The following is an 18955-nucleotide window of genomic DNA, read 5'->3' on the forward strand; positions in this document are numbered from 1 at the left end:
AAGAGACGGACCTGCCCCTCTGTCTCTCAAACTCAGACCAAAGTCTGATCAAACGGTACAACTAAGCAGCACTGATCAAATATAACCAAAATTCTGTTACTGAGTTGCATAACACAATAGTGTTTTCAGTTATAAGGCTCCAAAAATGTTACTAAATGGTTTATTAATGCATTTACAATGCAAATACTGAAATTATAAAGGGTCTCAATGACGTGCAAAATCACGTTTAGTGTAAATCGTCACATGACCAGAGCAGTTTTCCTTTGGGTTGCACCGTAAGAGTAGGATGGCTGCGCCAAAGCACCAAAACAAAAGGTTATTAAAGAATGTGAACATTAAGATAGGACAGAGATTTTTGGTACATATCATCTTTTTTTTTTAAGATTTTTTTGGGCATTTTTGCCTTTGTTAGACAGGACAGAAGATTAGTTGCATGAAAGGGGGAGAGAGAGGGGACGACATGCAGCAAAAGGCTGCAAGCCGGAATCGAACCTGCGGCCGCTGTGGCAAGGACATTGCCTTCATTTATGGGGTGCCTGCTTTATCCACTGAGCCACCCAACACCCCAACATCATCTTTAAAGTGTCTAGTATTGATATGTGTATTTGCAATAATTTTGTTCGCTGTGGTCATAAAATTAGTGAAGATGTTGATGGCAACATTAGTAACCGGTGGGATGGCTCAGTGTATCTTGGTATACACATATTTATACATAGTTATTTGCAGGCCTGACTTATGCAAACTGATTATGACAGAAGCAATGTTATTGGTGATGATGATGTGTCTAGGATATAAGGACATTTCGAGGATTTTTGGACATTTCTAGGATTTTAGGACATTTCTTGGATTTAAGCATGTTTCTAGGATTTTAGGGCATTTCTAGAATTTTAGGGTATTTTGAGGATTTTAGGACATGTCTCTGATTTTGGGGCATTTTGAGGATTTTAGGACATTTCTTGGTTTTTAAGACATTGCTGGGTTCTAGGATTTTTTGAGGATTTAAGGACATTTCTAGGAGTTTAGGACATTTCTCCGCTTTTAGGATGTTTCTACAATTTTAGGACAGTTCCAGGATTGTAGGACATTTTTAGGATGTTAGGACATAAGGGGCCTAGCAAGGACCTCGGGGGGGGTTTGGGGATCCTTCACTGGTACTTGTTTTTGATAAACAAGCTCTACTTTGATGCTGTATTATGCACTCTGGCATCTTATGTATACTAAAAATACAAGAACAATTCACACTGTCAGTCATTTTATTTTTTATTGTAAATAAGATAGTGTTTGGGGGGACTACCTGGTACCTTATTGGGGACCAGCTTAGGCCCTATACCCACCGGAGGGTCCAGTCAGATGAGTCAAGGGCCTCTACAAACCAAACAGGCTGTCTAGAACCACTTAGGGCCCCTGGGCTGGGATATATAAGAATTTTGACAGATGTATGTGCATTGATGTTCAGTGACAGATGTTAATTCACTCAATATATGGTAGATACAACATGTTATCCCACTGGTCAAAATTGTTACCTATCATAAAACACAATTTTTCACCTAATTTTCCATAAACAAATAAAAAAATCATTGATTATTTTAAAGGGTCACTAATGACACATGACTTGGATATTTTCATGTCTGGGAAATTTTTTTTATCCACGTTTTATTGAACACATATCAGAAGGTATTCTAACGAATTATCTGGGTATTTCTGACATCAACACACATAACTGAATCGATATCGAAGCAACTGGATCAATATCGAATCGAAATTGAATCGAATTGTGACCCAAAGAATCAAAATTGAATCGAATTGTGAGGTTCTTGACAATGCCCAACCCTACACTTTATCACTGAAGCAAAGCTTTTCCACCATCCTACATCCTCCATCTCACCACCACTCACTGAACAGGACTAATGAGAAAAATCTAACATACTGGACACCTTGAAGTGAACTTGACGATAGACTTGGTGGTTATCATTTTTCCTCATCTTAATACCTTCCTGGAATGTCAGCTGGGGTATGATCAGCTACATGACAGTATATTTGTGTGAGGCTGTCATGAGGCAGTGCTTTGAGCTAAATGCCAACATGACCTCACAATGCCAGTGTTGACACGCTGATGTATAACAGGTGTAATGTGTACCATGCACATCATCTTGGAGTGTTAGCATGCTAACATTTGTTAATTAACACTAAACACAGCTGAAAGAACAGCCGAGGCTGATGGGAATGTCTTAAGTTTTGCAGGTATTTGTTCACAAAGCAAAATATTGGAGCTGTTAAAAGTTTGACCTGTTAATGGCACAAAATAAAAGTTAAGTGATTGTCACCATTAATAACATGAATCATGAGCACAAATCCAACAGCAGTGAAGATTCAGTCTAGACTGAAATGGTGGACTGACAAAAAGACGTTAGCGTTACTAGAGCCATGTTGCCATGGCTGAAAGGTCAAAAATGCTGTACAGTTATCTTTATTTTATACTGAATGTCAAATGATTTAATGATGTGAGGGAGGGACTTTGAGTCATTGCTATGTACCTCTTTCATTCAGCATGCTAACATGGTAAGAAAAGTTAACTAAAGTGGACCTGAAAATACATGTTAACATATTAGTGAGGTGGGTGGGGGGGGGGTTTGGACACAGCCTCCCAATCTGACCCGAGATGGATGGGGGAAGGAGGTTCTGAAGCTATTTGACCATCTGACGTGCAGTTCTGATGGAGCATATGGCCTCTCACTCAGCTGTTCTTTACAACACACTGTGTGTGTGAAGGGTTTTGAGTTTGTCCCATGATTACTTTACATGTGAGGCCTGCAGCTGTGCACAGTTAGTGTGTGGAGGTGGCAAGGTGGTGGTCAGTCCTCCTTACAGAGCCTCTGCAGCTGTGTCTGTGGTTTGTTTGACGATTGATTCATCTGAGATCTGAATCATCAGTTGGAGCTCCCTCAGTTGATTGAGATTGCTTTAAGTCCAGCACTTTTTTGGGTTTTTTGTGCTGTGCAGTGAACTTCTGGAGACATTTTAGTCTCCAGATTTTGCTATGGAGTGAGCACTCTTGATTTTCACATTACTCCTTGGTACAAAAGCAAGAGCTCTGGACATGCAGGCAGCAGCACAGAGGATGTAAGAGACTGTGGTGAATTTACAGCCCACAGCAGGTTGATACGATACAGTCTCTGGGTTTTGTTTGATATGTAGTGTCGGCAAAAGAAATGTTGCACGTTTGCGATCTGTTGTTAGCGCTGTTAGCTTGTTTATTTTATTACATGAATGCCGTTGCCGCACTGAACGTTCTGCTGAGCCCGGTTCAACCTTTAAACTTTATACAGAAAACAAAATTAAATCACTGAATATTTGTATTGAAATCCTGAATTTGTTTTGACTGGCATAATTGGCACCGCCCTTAAATCTTTTGCATTTTAGCATCCCTCGGCAAGTGAACCAAAAACTCATTATATACTGTGTATAAAGCAGCCTTGTACTCAGGTATTTTACTCAGTATTAATGTTAACTGTCAGGCAGGGAAACTAAAAAGAAGCAAAGATCAGTGACAGAGTTCAGGAGCCAGACTGTGGTGTCAGCTTTATCAGAGTCAATAGGGCGTGGGTGGCAATTCACATTATAACCCATTTTATCTTTGTTGTTTCAACTTTGACTGAAAAATCCTTCCACCAGATTTAAAAACACACATTTCATGATGTTTACCGCTATTTTTTAAAAATCTAAACATGCACTTTTGTTTTATTGGTCTCCAAACAGATCAGGGTTCTGTCATGCAGCTGTATCTCGAGGCCCTGTTTGCTCCAAGATAGCCAACGTTTCATCATTATACATAAACAAACAGAGCAGGTCCGACCTGTCATCACTGACCAGACTGAAGTTTAAACCAGATCAGTTTTTAATGGCTCTGATTATCATTCTGGCTGGATTTAATGCCGGAGCCACAACTAGATTTTTGGAGCTGGACTGTTAATCAGGAGCGCTGTTGAAATATATATTCTGCTGGATTACTTATAATGCACTAGGGGCTAGGGTTGTCACAATACTACAATTTCTTACTTGATACTAATACCCAGTAAAATACCCAATACTATATGCAAGTTTTGATACCACAGGGGGATAAAATAACTAAAAATTAAGAGGCATAATTTTTTTTGAATGAAGATAAGAATAAAACAATCAGTAACACCAATGACAACAATATTTTAAGGTTTTCTTGATCAAAACGAGTTGGTAGAGTAGGCTGGAGTGTTTCTGTGTTTTTGCAGGTCAACTTTCCTCAGCTTCAGTCTGGGACTTTAAGAAAAACATGACACTTTCAGACACAAATGATTATGTTAACTTGTTAAATTAACACTGTTTATTTATGTTATAGACAGGCAGGACCAAAAACGTTGGCTGCTTAGCACCCATATGATGTTAGTTGTTTTATTATTAGCCGCTGCTATCTTAACGGTAACAGAAACCGACAGCTAACCATTAGCTGACAGCTAACATGGCTGTCAGCTAATCAAGCAGAGCCATGTAATAAGGCTTGCAGATATTTTGATGGCCATTGCTTAAAAATGATCATTTGCCATTAGCTGACAGCTAACATGGCTGTCAGCTAATGGCAAATAATAAAACGGCTAATGATAGCGTGTGCCACTGGCCAGGTTAATGTTTATGATAAATCTTTAAACCTTCAGTGATTTTTAAATGGGAGCTTTACTATCTTTTACTTTTGTCTTGTTCTTTTACTTTTTTTTGTTGCTTTTAAATTAAATTATTATGAAAGAACATCTGATTTATATTTAACTGCCGATGCAGATTTTTTTTTTATTTCAGTATGTAAGTGTGCTCTTTAAAGATACATGCATTAATAGCAGTACAGTCAACAAAGACAACAAATCCAAATATACAGCAAAGAGACACTGTCCGCAAAGACAACAAAATAACTAAACTATAAAAAATATGGAGAGACACATCAACATCTCAAGGATCTTATGGTGAAGCGTGTCTGTATGTGGGAGGTTTGCCATATGATCCACAAAGGGTTATGATGTTTTCCCCTATTCCTCAACCACAGTTATTTTCTCTCGGGGTATTCTGCTTTTATTTTCACAGAGCCACATTCTATTTGGGAGAAGGACATCTGATTTCCATTTTAACACATTTTTAAGCAATGGCCATCAAAATATCTGCAAGCCTTATAACATGGCTCTGCTTTCTCAGGCTTTAGAACAGTACCTCACAGTCTTCATTTGTGAATGGAGCCAGCTCAGGCTTACAGTCCCCGCCGCGTGTACGACCACCTGCTCTTACTTGGTCCATTTGTTTCACAGTTCGGTCACATGACGAGTTCCAATCTCAGATACAGGCCATGATATGTAGGTGAAAGGTCCTTAGAGCTAGTCTTGTTAGGATGATAGATGATAGTTCAGAGATGTAGTGCGTCTTCTGTTTAGTCAGTAGATAAAGTGGTGGACAGAGATAACGCTTGTTTTATCAAAAGATCACCAATAGTGTATCGATCAATTATTTATTTGTCACATGGAATTATATAAGGCACACCTCTAGTGAAATGTGATCCCATCAGCTGCTTTACAGTGTGCAGTGTAATTTAGCAGAGCCTGAGGGATATGTCAGTCAGCTGATTTTATTGGCAATTATTGGTTGCTCGCTGATATATCAGTATCAGCATATACTTTATGTTGTCCAATCCATATAAAAAATAAGATATTAAGATAAGACAAACCTTTATTAATCCCCAATGGAGAAATTATTAATAATAAAAGTATTATATAAAATGAATATACTGTAAATTATAATAAAATATAAAATTATAATAATTGTTAGTTTTTTGTTAGTAATGTTAGTGATTTTTACTGTTTCAGTGGTTTGATGCAAATTTTGAATTTAAAGTTTACTGTTAACTTGTAAAATATCTTGTCTACATTATATGTCTTTGTCACAAGCATTTGAGGGATAATTGCATTGTATAGATAGACAGATACTAGAGAGAGAGAGAGAGAGAGAGAGAGAGAGAGATCTCAAGGTGTCAAAGTAATTTTGAATATCTTAGCATTTAGGCCTGGACCAGTAAAAACAAAACCTGTGTGTGTCTATATTAAAAAATGAAGCAAAAAATGACCTGCTCACAGTGCATTTTCCCTTACATAACTCTCCTGGTATGTTGCCTGCATTTCAACATCTATGATATTACCCAAACTTGTTTCACTGATGTTTTGGTTCGGTCACATTCACCAATGCTTTTTCTTTAAGGATTTGGAGATTTGAAGATTTTTTCCAAAACTGTATCAATCAGTCAGTATGTTGTCTTCTGAACATACTTACTGTAGTTACTTCAATAAGTTGTGCTTTCTGACTGCAGGACCAAAAGTGGAAGTCTGTTTGTGTTTGGGCCTTTTCTTTAAACTTATCTTAATAATAATAATAATAATAATAATAATAATAATAATAATAATACATTTTATTTTTAAGTGCCTTTCTCAGCACTCAAGGACACTTTACAGAGATAAAACAATTACAATAAAACAACAGATAAAAGCTACACACAGTATAAAATGGAACAATGCAATTACACAGAGTAAGCAATCTTGAACAGGTGAGTTTTGAGTCTGGATTTGAAAAGAAGAAGAGAGTCAATGTTTCGGATGTCCGGTGGGAGTGAGTTCCACAGTTGGGGAGCAGAGCGACTGAAAGCTCTGCTCCCCATGGTGCTGAGGCGGGCGGGGGGCACAGTGAGGTGGATGGAGGAGGAGGATCTAAGGGAGTGGGAGGAGATGTCGATGTGGAGGAGATCTGACAGGTAAGGAAGGGCGAGGTTGTGGATGGCCTTGAATGCATACAGGAGGATTTGGAATTCTGTTCTGAATTTAACCGGGAGCCAGTGGAGTTGCTGTAGGATGGGGGTGATGTGGTGAAATGAGGGTGCTTTGGTGATGATGCGAGTGGCTGAATTCTGGACGAGTTGAAGCTTATGCAGGGATTTGTGAGGGAGACAGAAGAGGAGAGAGTTACAGTAATCGATACGGGAGGTGACGAGGCTATGAACAAGGATTGAAGTAGAATGCAGGGTGAGAGAGGGGCGAAGACAATTAATGTTATGTAGATAGAAAAAATGCAGTCCGGGTAATATTATTGATGTGGAATTGAAGTGATAGTGAGCTTTTGAGGATGACACCCAGACTCTTAACCTCAGGGGAGAGGGAGACTGAGGAGCTGTCGATTGTGAGGGAAAAACTGTCAACCTTAGATAATGTAGATTTTGTGCCAATGAGGAGGATTCTGCTTGGTCACTGTTAAGTTTTAGGAAGTTTGAGGTGAACCAGGATTTTATTTCAGATAAGCAGTTTGTGAGGGCAGAGGGTGGAAGTGTGGAATTTGGTTTGCTGGATAGGTAGAGCTGGGTGTCATCCGTGAAGCAGTGGAAATGGATATTGAATTTGCAGAAAATACTGCCAAGGGGAAGGAGGTAGTTGATGAAGAGAAGGGGCCCCAGGACAGAGTCCTGGGGCACACCTGAAGTAACAGGGGGGGGGGTTTGGGATCTGAAGGCTTTGAGTTGGATGAACTGAGTGCGGCCTGAGAGATATGAGTGAAACCAGCCTAATCTTGAGACATTTTCCCAGCTTGAAGCTAGAGGTGGTTTCCTTTTTAACCCCCTGCATTTAACATTAGATATTGTGGAGCCAGATGAAAATGTGTGGCAGTTGTTTAGTGCACTTTTTAACTGACTTAACAATGAATGTACATGGAGGACATTGTCAGATTCATCACAAACATCTTCGTTTGCACTGACATTGCATTTATAGGCTCCGGCTGCATATTCTTACTCAATGGGTTGGACGTGGAATTGCATAGTGACTTATAACCACAAGCAAAAGCAAGGGGAAACTTCTGGGGGACCGTTTACATGGCAGCAGTTCTTGCATTAAAAGCGCTTCTTGCGTTAAACTTTTTAAAATGTTTTGTTCACACGCACGACAATAGCATTTTGGGGGCCTGAAAATGCAAACTCTTGAAACCGGGTTCCAGAGTGTAACCTTTTGAAAATGCCACCCCTTCTGTTGCCCTGTAAACTGGCAAGGTGTGGATCCTGTGAGAACGGTGACGTCAACCGCACTTTGCGCATGATCGTGGTGTTCTTCTGTGGTGTGTCATTACAAAGTTACACCACCACTGGCCTGGCATGCATACTACAGCGTTTTTGGTTGTTTTTGTGGATTCCTGTAGATGGTAGAAGGTAGATTTATTAGTAATTTTTTAAACAAACAGTTTGAAAAACAAAATTACATTTGACCTTGATCCTGCTACATTTTTGGAGTTGAAGTATGAGTTCATTAAAATCAGCAGCTACTATGAAGATTACATCCAGTGACTTGGGCATGTTACTGCTGATGGCATTATTCAATTCCTGCAGTGCATTTTTTGAATTTGCATTAGAGTCTTGTGTCCCTATGGCTCCCAACAAGGTCCGTTTATCCAGTGCAACGGCTTAATCGGGATGTTGGGGGTTAACCATGTATCTGTGAAGATGTGCACAGAGCAGTCTCTGATCTCCCATTGCTGAGTGAGCCTCAATCACATCTCATCCACTTTATTCTCCTGCGACCGAACATTAGCCAGAAGAAGGCTTGGTAGAGGAGAAGCTCTCGGTCCAAGTAGGGTCAGCCTCGTCCTGATGCCAGCTCTCCGGCCTCTCTTTGTCTGATGCTTCCAGTTTTGTTTCCCCCCTTTGGTCTGACTGGCCATTGACAGATGCCATTGGTGGGGATCCTCTCGCAATTTGTTGCATTCAGTCCAAGCCCCACATAACATTTCCAGATGTTGAGAAGTGCTTCACAGCGACCTACACAGGGATAGTTTGTGAGGAACGTTCTGACAATTTTATATGAACGTAGATTTTTTTTTAAAACGCAAAGGAAAGACTTTTCCGTTTTTAGTAGGGCTGTTCTCGTCTAAACCTGGCCCGAGACTTGACCTTTGGGAATCATTTGTGCACTTCAACCCCATTTCTACCTGGTACTAATATGTCATCTGGCCATCTTATTTGCATAAGCAAAAACACATGCTAATGCTGGTGTATATGCAGCAGTGCACAATGTGCCAGAGCACAGATGGAGGTGGTGTGGGTCACGCAGTGATCAGATCTCAGTTAGGTATAACTGAGTTTGGCCACAATCTTAAAAAAGAAATCCACCCTACAAGATGAAAGGTAATCTATCTTCCCTTCTTCCTGCTATCTTAACCTGGTATGCAAAACTATTAAAAACACATCAGTGACACTGTTGTGCTGGCTGACATGTTCCATTATGTACATGAACACACACACAGTTTATTTTGATTCAATTCCACATACACCGTCCAGATGCCAGAAATACTCACACTTTCTCCTGTTTGAGTAACATTTGATAAAAACTTGAGCAGCTGTTTTAGGAAATTACTGAACCCTTTTGTAGAAATAAAACAATAAATTTGAGATCTGTTTTCAAAGATTTACATCTTCAGTGGAAACCAATGGGCTTGGAGCTGAGGGCCACAGACGGTGGCACTCCAAGAAATGGTCATAGGGGTGTCCAGATGGGGGCCACTATAAATCTTGGGGTGCCACGCCAAAACCAAAAGCCATAAATGAATTTCACAGATTTGATTAGGCTGTTGTCGTTTATATCCAATATGGGGAGGTCAGGAATCACTTCCTGATATATTTCAGTTTCTTATTTTATAGGTAATGTTACTAATTATCTGGTGTGCATAGACTAATACCAGTACAGTTAAAATTTTGAGTTTGTTTTTATGTGTTATATACTTGCATGCTAGGTGACTCATTGTTCTTCGTAAAGGCTGGTTTTCCTTTTCCTTAAAAAGACATACACAGCTTTATTATATATTTGAAGGAGTACATCGTGAGGACCAAAGCATTTATGGGGACAAGCCATCTTAAGTGAAGGGGAGACTCGTGGGTACCCACAGAATCCATTTTCATTCAGATATCTTGAGGTGAGAGCTTAAAATAGCCATGTCCGTTCACAAAAAACAAAATTTAGCGTGTTTTTTGTGCCCATTCTGACAAGCTAGCTTTAGATTTGATACTTTCTCAAGATCCCAACAGTGCCTTTCATGCTAGCTTGAAATAACAAAAACTGCCCAACTCCCGCTAACATCTGGCTTTTTAATGGAATGGGAAAGGTAACAGTTAGCATTCACACTGGGGTCAAATGACTCTACAGTAAATGCGCTAATTTTAGTCCCTTAACTAGCGAGATGTGATGACCTGCCATCACTAAATACCATCCATCTTCTTCCAAGCAGCACTCAAACATTGATCTATATTAGTCTGAACCAAGTTTGAAAGACAGACTGAATACCTAAGAGATATATTAAGTGGTCTGACCACCATTAAGTTTTCCATGCTGAGTCTATGGTCTATTGTTAGCGGGTTTACCTGTGTTTAAAAAACCCTTGTAAATGTACTGATTTGAGGGTATTACAGAAAGTAATTGCTTCCCTGGCAACCAATTGGGGACACGACTCGTCACAGATAGGGTTGGGAAGTCAGACAGTATTTAGAAATGGATGAATGGGTCACTATGGTTAATATGGTTAACTATGAAGCTTCCTCCAAACGTAAATAGTTGAATGCTATCAGATTTGATCAAATTGCAGTGTTTCACATTTGTGTTAGTTGCTGTTGAGGGTCTCTTTCGTTACATATTATACCATATTATTCTTTCTCTGTCTGAGAGGTAGATGTGAGACATGAGACTGCATGTTGTACATATGTCCTACAGTTCCTGGCTATTGCAGATTATCATCCAGTATCACTCAAAGTGACTGATTTGTGTCTTTTCACAGGTGATGTGTCACCCATCAGTATGTCCCCCATCAGCCAATCGCAGTTCATCCCTTTGGGAGAGGTATTGCTATTGGCTATCTCTGCTATGAACTCCGCCCACAAGCCTGTCACTCAGGAGGCCCTAACTGAACACTTGCAGACATGTTTTCCAGGTGAGTCCAGCTCACACACAATCATCAGTAAGCAGCTAATAGCACCCATCAGAATCACATGCGTTACATATATGTTTATTACTGCCTTATTTATGTGATTGCTGTGGTGATGAGTTACACACTGCACATTGAGGTTTTGGACTTAATATGAGATGGTATTTATTTTTCAATGCCCAACATTGTTTTAGTAAATTAAGTTGGACTTGGTGTACAAAGGCCTTTTGGCAACAAGACCACCACCTCTCAAACACTGCTGACATATCCATGAATCTTTAATGTAACACCTTCAGAGGAGCCAGTTGCCATTATGAATCATTTGGATATTTAATTTTACTGCTAATGTTTTGTTGAATAGAATTGTGTTAAATAATGTGTTGTAGACCTGAGCAGTGAGTAGACAGCCATGTCTGCTCCCATACTGACATGGCAGTTTCACCTGGAAGGTGTAATGTGAGCAGGAGTCAACATGTGAGTGAGACTCGAGTGAGAGAAGTGAGGAGGTTATCTGAATAGAAAGCTCCATAAGCAGGAGAGCTGCTAGTTCAACATCAAGGATGGTGTAGAATGAGTACAAGGAGTGTTTCTACCAATAAACAGCGCCAGTGGTGTTCAATGTCCATCAGAGTACAACCCTTCACTGAAAGTGCGCAACAAGTGGCTTGAACAGAGTGGACACAGTATTTACAATGTGTTCAGATAAGCACTGCAAGGAAGTGTGTTTCAATATATAGGCAATATTCTGGTTGTTGGTAATTAAGTTCCTATAATGGAAAAAACTGTGGATAACTGGCTCACACCACTCATGCTTCATGCTTGATGGTTGGCACTACCTGAGAACCTTGTGATAGCAGGTTTACCATATTAAGTTATACGTCCTGTAAAACTTAAAACATAAGCCTAGTCCCAATTAAAAGCCCAGTCCCTTTTTACAAGCTGGATGTGACTATACATTTTGACCAATGGCCTGTCTCAATTATGTCTCAATTATGGCGCTTTTCCACTACATGGTACCGGCTCTACTCTACTGGACTTCTTTTGTACCTGGTACTTGGTAGTTCCTTTTTAGTACCTGCTATATTGGGGCTCCAAAAAAGGCAGACGGGGTACTATGAGGTACTAAATGGTGGCGTGAAAAACTGCAGACCACTGATTAGTCAGACAGAACCGTCAATGTTTGTGTCATCAATGCACAGCACCCACGGAATAGAGTGGTGAGGGGATGATGTATTTTTGTAGGCCAACCAGGAAGATGGCATCGCACTGGTTCCCTTGTCAAAAACCTTATGGGATTTTTGAATGGGATTTGCGGTTATTGCCAAAAATACGTTCTGTGACAAACACAAGTTTATGAGACTTACACATTTTGTTTAGCCTGATAATCTTCACAGATGAACACCACTTTTGTGTGTTTTGAAGCGTAAATGAAATCACCAGAAGCAAAAAGCTATTGTTAGGCTATACACAAACTACATCGCAGTCGCATGGCTTAAATACCACAACTACAAACATTGTAAAAACAGGTTAAAACAAGATTGAAAAATATTATAAACAGATAAATCTACAAGTTCGTGTGTGACTCTGTAAAGCTGTAAAGGCGGATTAGTGGGTTTAATGAGTTTCTGTGTCCGCTGTGATGACGTCTAACGTCCCCGACAAACACTGTAGTCCCATTTAGCCACTTGTTAGCAACTGCCTTTTTTTAAGATTAAAACCTTAAAAGTTCAAAAATCGGGTTTAAGCGGACATATTTTATGTTGCAGAACAAAACGTCTAAATATCTTTAGCTTGTGTTATTCACAGACTTCATTTAAGGCATTTTACCGAAAACCCATTCAAAAAACCCATAGACTTTAAGACGAGGGAACCGGAAGTGCTAAAAGGCTAACGGATGTCCGTGTTTTAGCACTCATTGGCTGCGGCTGAAAAGTTCGTGATGTCTTTCTGTGATGTCATGAAACAGCTGATTCCCCAAATAGCAGCTGATGACACGTGTCACTTTAAAAGTTGTCGCTGCAAAGAATTATGGGGCGGATTCCCTCCTTTCCTTCGGTAAAGGATGGTCTGATGTATCCTATGCTTTTTTAAAATTTAATTGAATTTTTACTTTATTCTATTAACAACATAAACATTTATAAACATTCATACACAAGAAGGGGGATAGACAGTACAACGGTGTACAGAAAATGTAATGCCAGGGACACTCTGAAAGGCACACCAATAATAGAAGTTATGGAACATCATATACCAAGAGACAGACTTATTTCACAAAACAGACTTAGTCCACAAAAACATTGAATAATGTACATGCGTTTATAGTTTTGATTGCTTTCCTGTTTTTTGAGTAATTGTCATTGAGTTATGTTAGATTAGTTTAACACATTGTTTGGATTTATTTTTGAAGTGGATGAAATATGGCTTCTGTTTTGAAAATTTGGATTTGTGGATATGGGCTTTTGCTAAAAAAAAGAATTAGATTAATTATATAATACTGATCAGATTTTGAAGGTGGGTATTGAAAAAATCCAAACATGTAAGTTCATTTCATTTCTATATGTTGGGAGATGAAAGCACAGGTTTTTTTGCCAAAATGTAGAGGTGTGGGGACATGACCAAAATAAGTGATATATATCTTCAGAGGAGTTTTCACAGAAGGACCAATATAACTGTAAATTAAAATGAATTTAAGGCCTCTGAGTTTTGAAAGAACATAGTTTGGAATAAAATTCCAGATAGATGTTGGATTTCTGAGAAATTGTCTGACCCAATTTATTTTTAATGTATTATTGAGGGTGGAGAAATCAACAAAGTTTAAACTGCCATGTTCATAAGAATTCATTAAAACTTTTTGATATAATGAACTGTGTTGCGCTATACAAAGTTATAAAGAATAGAACCAGCGGTTTGTTTGTTTACATCTTACGAAAGTACTGCATTTGTGAGACAAGAAATGCCCTCTGCCTTGGTTAACAGAATTCTTCCTTGCAGGGATAAATCCCTTTGAAGCCATGAATTACATTTTTTTGTGGCTTTTCTATAATGTGATTAAAATTCAGAGAACATCCATCATCTTTGTTATTGTTAACCACAATTCCTAGATAACTGACTATGTCTTTTATGGATATGTTATAAATGGATGAAACATTACAAGTTTTTAAGGAGAGCAATTCACATTTATTGATGTTTAAGTGGAGCCCAGATGCGTTGGAGACTGTTGAGATTGTATTGATGGCAACTTGGATCCGTGAAGCATCCTTTAAAAATAATGTGGAATTGTCTGCTAGTTGGCTGGTAACAATTTCTTTCCCAGCCAGTGTAATGCCTGTCGCTGGGCTTTGCTTAATAAAGTCAGACAATAACTGTGCACATATCAAAAATAAATATGGGGAGATGGGGCAACCTTGCCGAACTCCGCAATTTAAATCAGATCTTGGAGAGCTGCCTGTCTGCATTTTAATTGAACAATTTGCTTCTGTATGCATGGTTTTATTAACTGAACAAAAGTACTTAAGTGCTAAGCCAAATTTTTCTAGTGCCTGAAACATACATTTGTGTTCGATTGTATCGAATGCTTTACAGAAATCTATAAATAAAATGAAGCTGTTGTCAATGCAGAGGTCAGACCAATCAATAAGGTCGTGAACAAGTCTGCTGTTGCTGGATATATGTCTACCCTTCATACATCCAGTTTGGGTTTCGTCAATGATGTTGTCTAGAACTGCTGTCAATCTTTTTGCAAAGATTCAAGCAACAGTTTTATAATCATTATTGAGGAGGCAGACTGGTCGCCAACTGTCGATGTGAAGGGGGTCTTTATTAGGTTTTGGGATAAGTGTTAGAAGTCCTTGATATAAGGTGGGAGGAAGAGTCTGCTTTTTAAAACTTTCTGTAAAGACACTGAGGAGGAGGGGTGCACGTTTATCAGGAAATGTTATATAAAATTCAGATATTAAGCCATCAACGCCAGGGGATTTGTTTAGTTTAAGGTGCCGAATAGCAGCCAGGACTTCCTCCTGGGTTATTTGTCTATCACAGAGATTATTTTGGTTAGTCTCAATTGATTTTAACTAAGAGAGATATCCAAGAAAAGTTTTGGTTGCATTCTCATTATAATAAGATTTTAAAAAGGTTACTATAAAATGTGGAACAATAAATAGATATCTCCTGAGGATCATCTGTGATACTTCCATTAATATCAAGTTTTTGAATGCAGTTAGTTTTGCTGTGTGATCTTTTTAACTGAAAAAAAGAAGTATGCAGTATTTTGCTCCCCTTCTTCCAGCCACCTTCTTCTGGACCTAACAAGTGCCTCCTCTGCTTTTATTTTATATATTTCATCTAGTAAAATCTGCTGTAAAATTAAGTCCTGTTTATCGTCTTCTGTCAGGTTTTCAGGCATACATTGAGTAAGGGCAGCTATTTTGGTAATTACTTTTGTTTCTTCATCATTTTTTAATTTGGTTAAAAAAGATCCATACTCTCTTAAATATTTCGCCACTTCAAATTTCAACATTTCCCATTTCTGACAAAAACATTTATCAGTGAATGCCTTATTTGAAATTTGAAATTTTTGGAAACATTTTTTTATTTGGAATATGTAATGAAGACAATTGATCATACAAACAATCAAAAAGAAAAAGAGTAATAGCTTTAAAACAATGAAATAATAAATCACGGATAAATCAGTTTACATGTCCGAAAAGGAGTGGGAAGAAGTAAAAACTTATTGAATCCCACCCCTTCTCCATCAATTATTAAACAGTATCAATCCAGCTTCCGCTCTCTTTTTTTTTAAAATATAGACTGTCTTTTCCTAACTTTTAGAAATATATACTAACTGATTACAAAAATAAAAAATGCAGCACTCATACATAATCCCTATCAAGAAATATAAATTCATTATTTATGTATTTATTATAAATAGAATATAATTAAGTAACATATTTATTATATATATAATTATATAATAATTTAGATACACTCATCTCTGTACCTCTTAAAAGTCGTATTTTTGAACTTTCTCTTAAACTGCTCCATGTTTGGACTTTGCTTAAATTCATCATTCAAACTGTTCCATAGTTTCACACAGACACACACAAACCTTTCCTGGTAGTTCTCACTTCCACATTGTTGAAATAAAACACTCCCCTTTAGTTGTATTTTCCCTCTGTGACTGAACATGCTCACTTATTCCAATAGCATCTTATCAAAAACTGTACCCTTTTTATAACTGTTTTGTGTTTCAGCACAGGGTTGTTAAGATGCCTCCACGGCTGTATCCACATTTAAAATAGATCCATGCTCTATACTGTGAACAACACAAACATCAAAGCTTTAGTAGCAGTCGCAGTTTCGTATCATTTTTTCTTCTTTCCCAAAATGGTAACCAGAAAGATCACGCCGTGGTCGCTCGAAGAGGTGCAAACGTTCCTCACCTTGCTGACCGCCGAGCGTGTCCAGCGAGTGTGAGTCTGTGTGTATGCATAGTACGAATTACTGGGGGGCAAGGGTGAGCTCGTATCCCCTTAAAGCCTCCCTTGAGACGTTCAGGGGGAGCTCTAAAAAATTGTTCACTTTTGTGATACAGATGATATATTTTCTCCATATATAAAGGTCCCTGAAGTGATAAAAAAAAAAAACCCAGAAGTAATATGTCAATGTTGTGTGTTTATCCGCTGTTTATCCGCTGTTTATCCGCTATCTCCACTATTTAACTTCCGTGTCTCTCCCTGCTGCAGCCATCTGTGTGTGAAGCGGTGCTGCGGTCAAATTCCTACATTTACGTAGTCACCTGAACTCCTCATCATCTGACATAAGGGACAGAGGGAGAGAGGAAATATTACCGGCGGGTATTAATGGAATCTGTTTCGCAGTAACCCTATTATTGATCGCGTGCTGCCACACACTTTGTGAATGTTACATGTTAAGTGGTGTGCACCGGAAAATGGGGCTCCCCAAAAGTAACTGTGTAATGGTTACAGCTAGAATGGATCGTCCGGAGGGAGGTGGGTGGCAACTCCACTGCACGTCATCAAACGCTCATAGCAGAATCAACCAATCACAGCAGCCTGTAGTTTCCAGCAGACCTTTCGGTTTATGTGTCCCACAGACTTTTGAACTGGTTATCTGTGTCCTTACATACAGTCTGTGATCTGCCTGCATAATTACCGTTCAGAAGTGTGATAACTCCGCCGAGTTAGATTATTTTATTTGAGAGGTGGAGAAAGAGTTCATTACTCACAGTGTGGAGCGGCAATACAATGACAAAGGTGAAGAAATTAACAGTGAACAAATCATTTCTTGCTCGATAACGTTTGATATAAGTCAGGAAACGTCATGTTAGCTACAGTGTTGTTGGTTAACTTAAGGTTATCTGACTGCTCTCTTTCAGAAACTTGATAACTGTAGAGTTAAATCTCAATGAAAAGTGACTAAGTTAATGTCAAATAAATCTATTGTAGTAGAAAGTACAATGTTTCCCACTGGAATGTAACAAAGTACAAGTACAGTAGTCCAATGGAATTACCCAAGTAAAACTACCTTAAATTGTAACTAACTAGCTAATATACCCAAATAAAAGGCAGACAGATGTCTCTGTCTTAGAAACCCAGTCTGGTTGCCATGCAGTTCATTTTTATAGAAGTTATAGAAGATGTATATTACAGTTTTTTGCGACCTGCTGGAGTAGGTGTAGTTAGCTGCTTAGATCACGCATGCATACAATATGTGTATATGTTTAACATTTTGTCAATATGGGCATATTACTCACATTGTTATCTTGGTAAGATTCTCCACAATTCATTCATGCAGTTAATTTTACTGACACCATGAGCAACAAAGAAGACAGAATTACTGGCATTCTTAACAAGAAAAAAAGACAAAAAAAGAGATAAGTAGATGTAAAAGACTTTTTTTTGAAAGCAAGGGGAAAAGTCCAGTGAACTATATTCATATTGAAATTGTTTTACAGGATTATTAGGATTTTAAAGCTTTTATTTCAGGTCATTTCTCACTTTGTATTATTTTTTTGTTTTACCTTATTTTTTGTTTTTCTGGGTAATTTCTTTTGTTGCTTATTACCTTCTTCCCATGTTTTTGAAAAAAATAACTAATTTGCCCTGGTTTCAAAGGGTTAATAAATAATTTGATTGTATTTCTATCTTTGCTGAGCAACAGTTTTGTATGAAAGGAATTAGAAGCCAGTTCCATATAGATGCCTGTCCCCAATATAAGCCCGGTGCATTCAGTGATTTAAGCAAATAACAGCATGAGCTATTAATTGAAGTTTTACAGTATGCAGAAAAAAAAGAAAATCTAAGGTACAATCGATTTGTACTGTGTCCGAGTACAATTACCCCCTCTTCATTCCCTCTCTGCCTCGTATGCTTGCATCAATGGCGGGACATTTTTGTTGTGCTACAGTGTAGACAAGGGCGCAACAGATTGACAATGTGGCCCCAGAGGCTGTCGTCAGTGGGGACCCCAAGGCAAAAGGTCTCCGCCAGATCACTGACTGCAGGTTGATGGTGGCAGCGAAGCCAGATCTGGGTCCTTCAGGGGCAGGTCAAGATAAAGTCATCAATGTAATGCTTCAGATCTTGTTTTTGTCTGTCCAAAAGTTCATTTCTCAAACATATTCAGTTTACAACAATATAAAACAAAGAAAGCAGCAAATACTGCAGAAGCTAACACAAGAGAAGGGTAAGAATAATTTAAATAATCAGTCATCCAAATTGTTGCTAATTAATTTGTCAATCAACTGATAAATTTATTGTCAATTGTCAATTCAACGTTATTTTTCATTTTTAATCAGGCACTAGTCGGTTCATGTCATGGTGGACTCCATCTGTCTTTGTACATTTCATGGGTTTCCCTGTTTAGAAATTTTGCGTCATGTCACCAAAGCAACTGCAATTGTATGATGTAATGCCAGGCAACACATACGCAC

General features: G+C 38.5%; 1 protein-coding gene across 3 annotated transcripts in view; it reads left to right on the forward strand.

Annotated features, from left to right (window-relative positions):
- The window catches only part of LOC121947911 (storkhead-box protein 2-like), a 78649-nt gene that overhangs the window by 41510 nt on the left and 18184 nt on the right, over positions 1-18955 (forward strand). For all 3 annotated transcript variants that reach the window (XM_042493098.2, XM_042493099.2, XM_088081403.1), the window contains exon 2: positions 10858-11010. In XM_042493098.2, the coding sequence (XP_042349032.2) occupies positions 10858-11010 (153 nt within the window). The remainder of the gene's footprint in view (positions 1-10857; positions 11011-18955) is intronic.

This window comes from Plectropomus leopardus, chromosome 8 (assembly GCF_026936395.1).
Source record: "Plectropomus leopardus strain MGB_pleo_1.0 chromosome 8, ASM2693639v1, whole genome shotgun sequence".
Lineage (NCBI taxonomy): Eukaryota > Metazoa > Chordata > Actinopteri > Perciformes > Serranidae > Plectropomus > Plectropomus leopardus.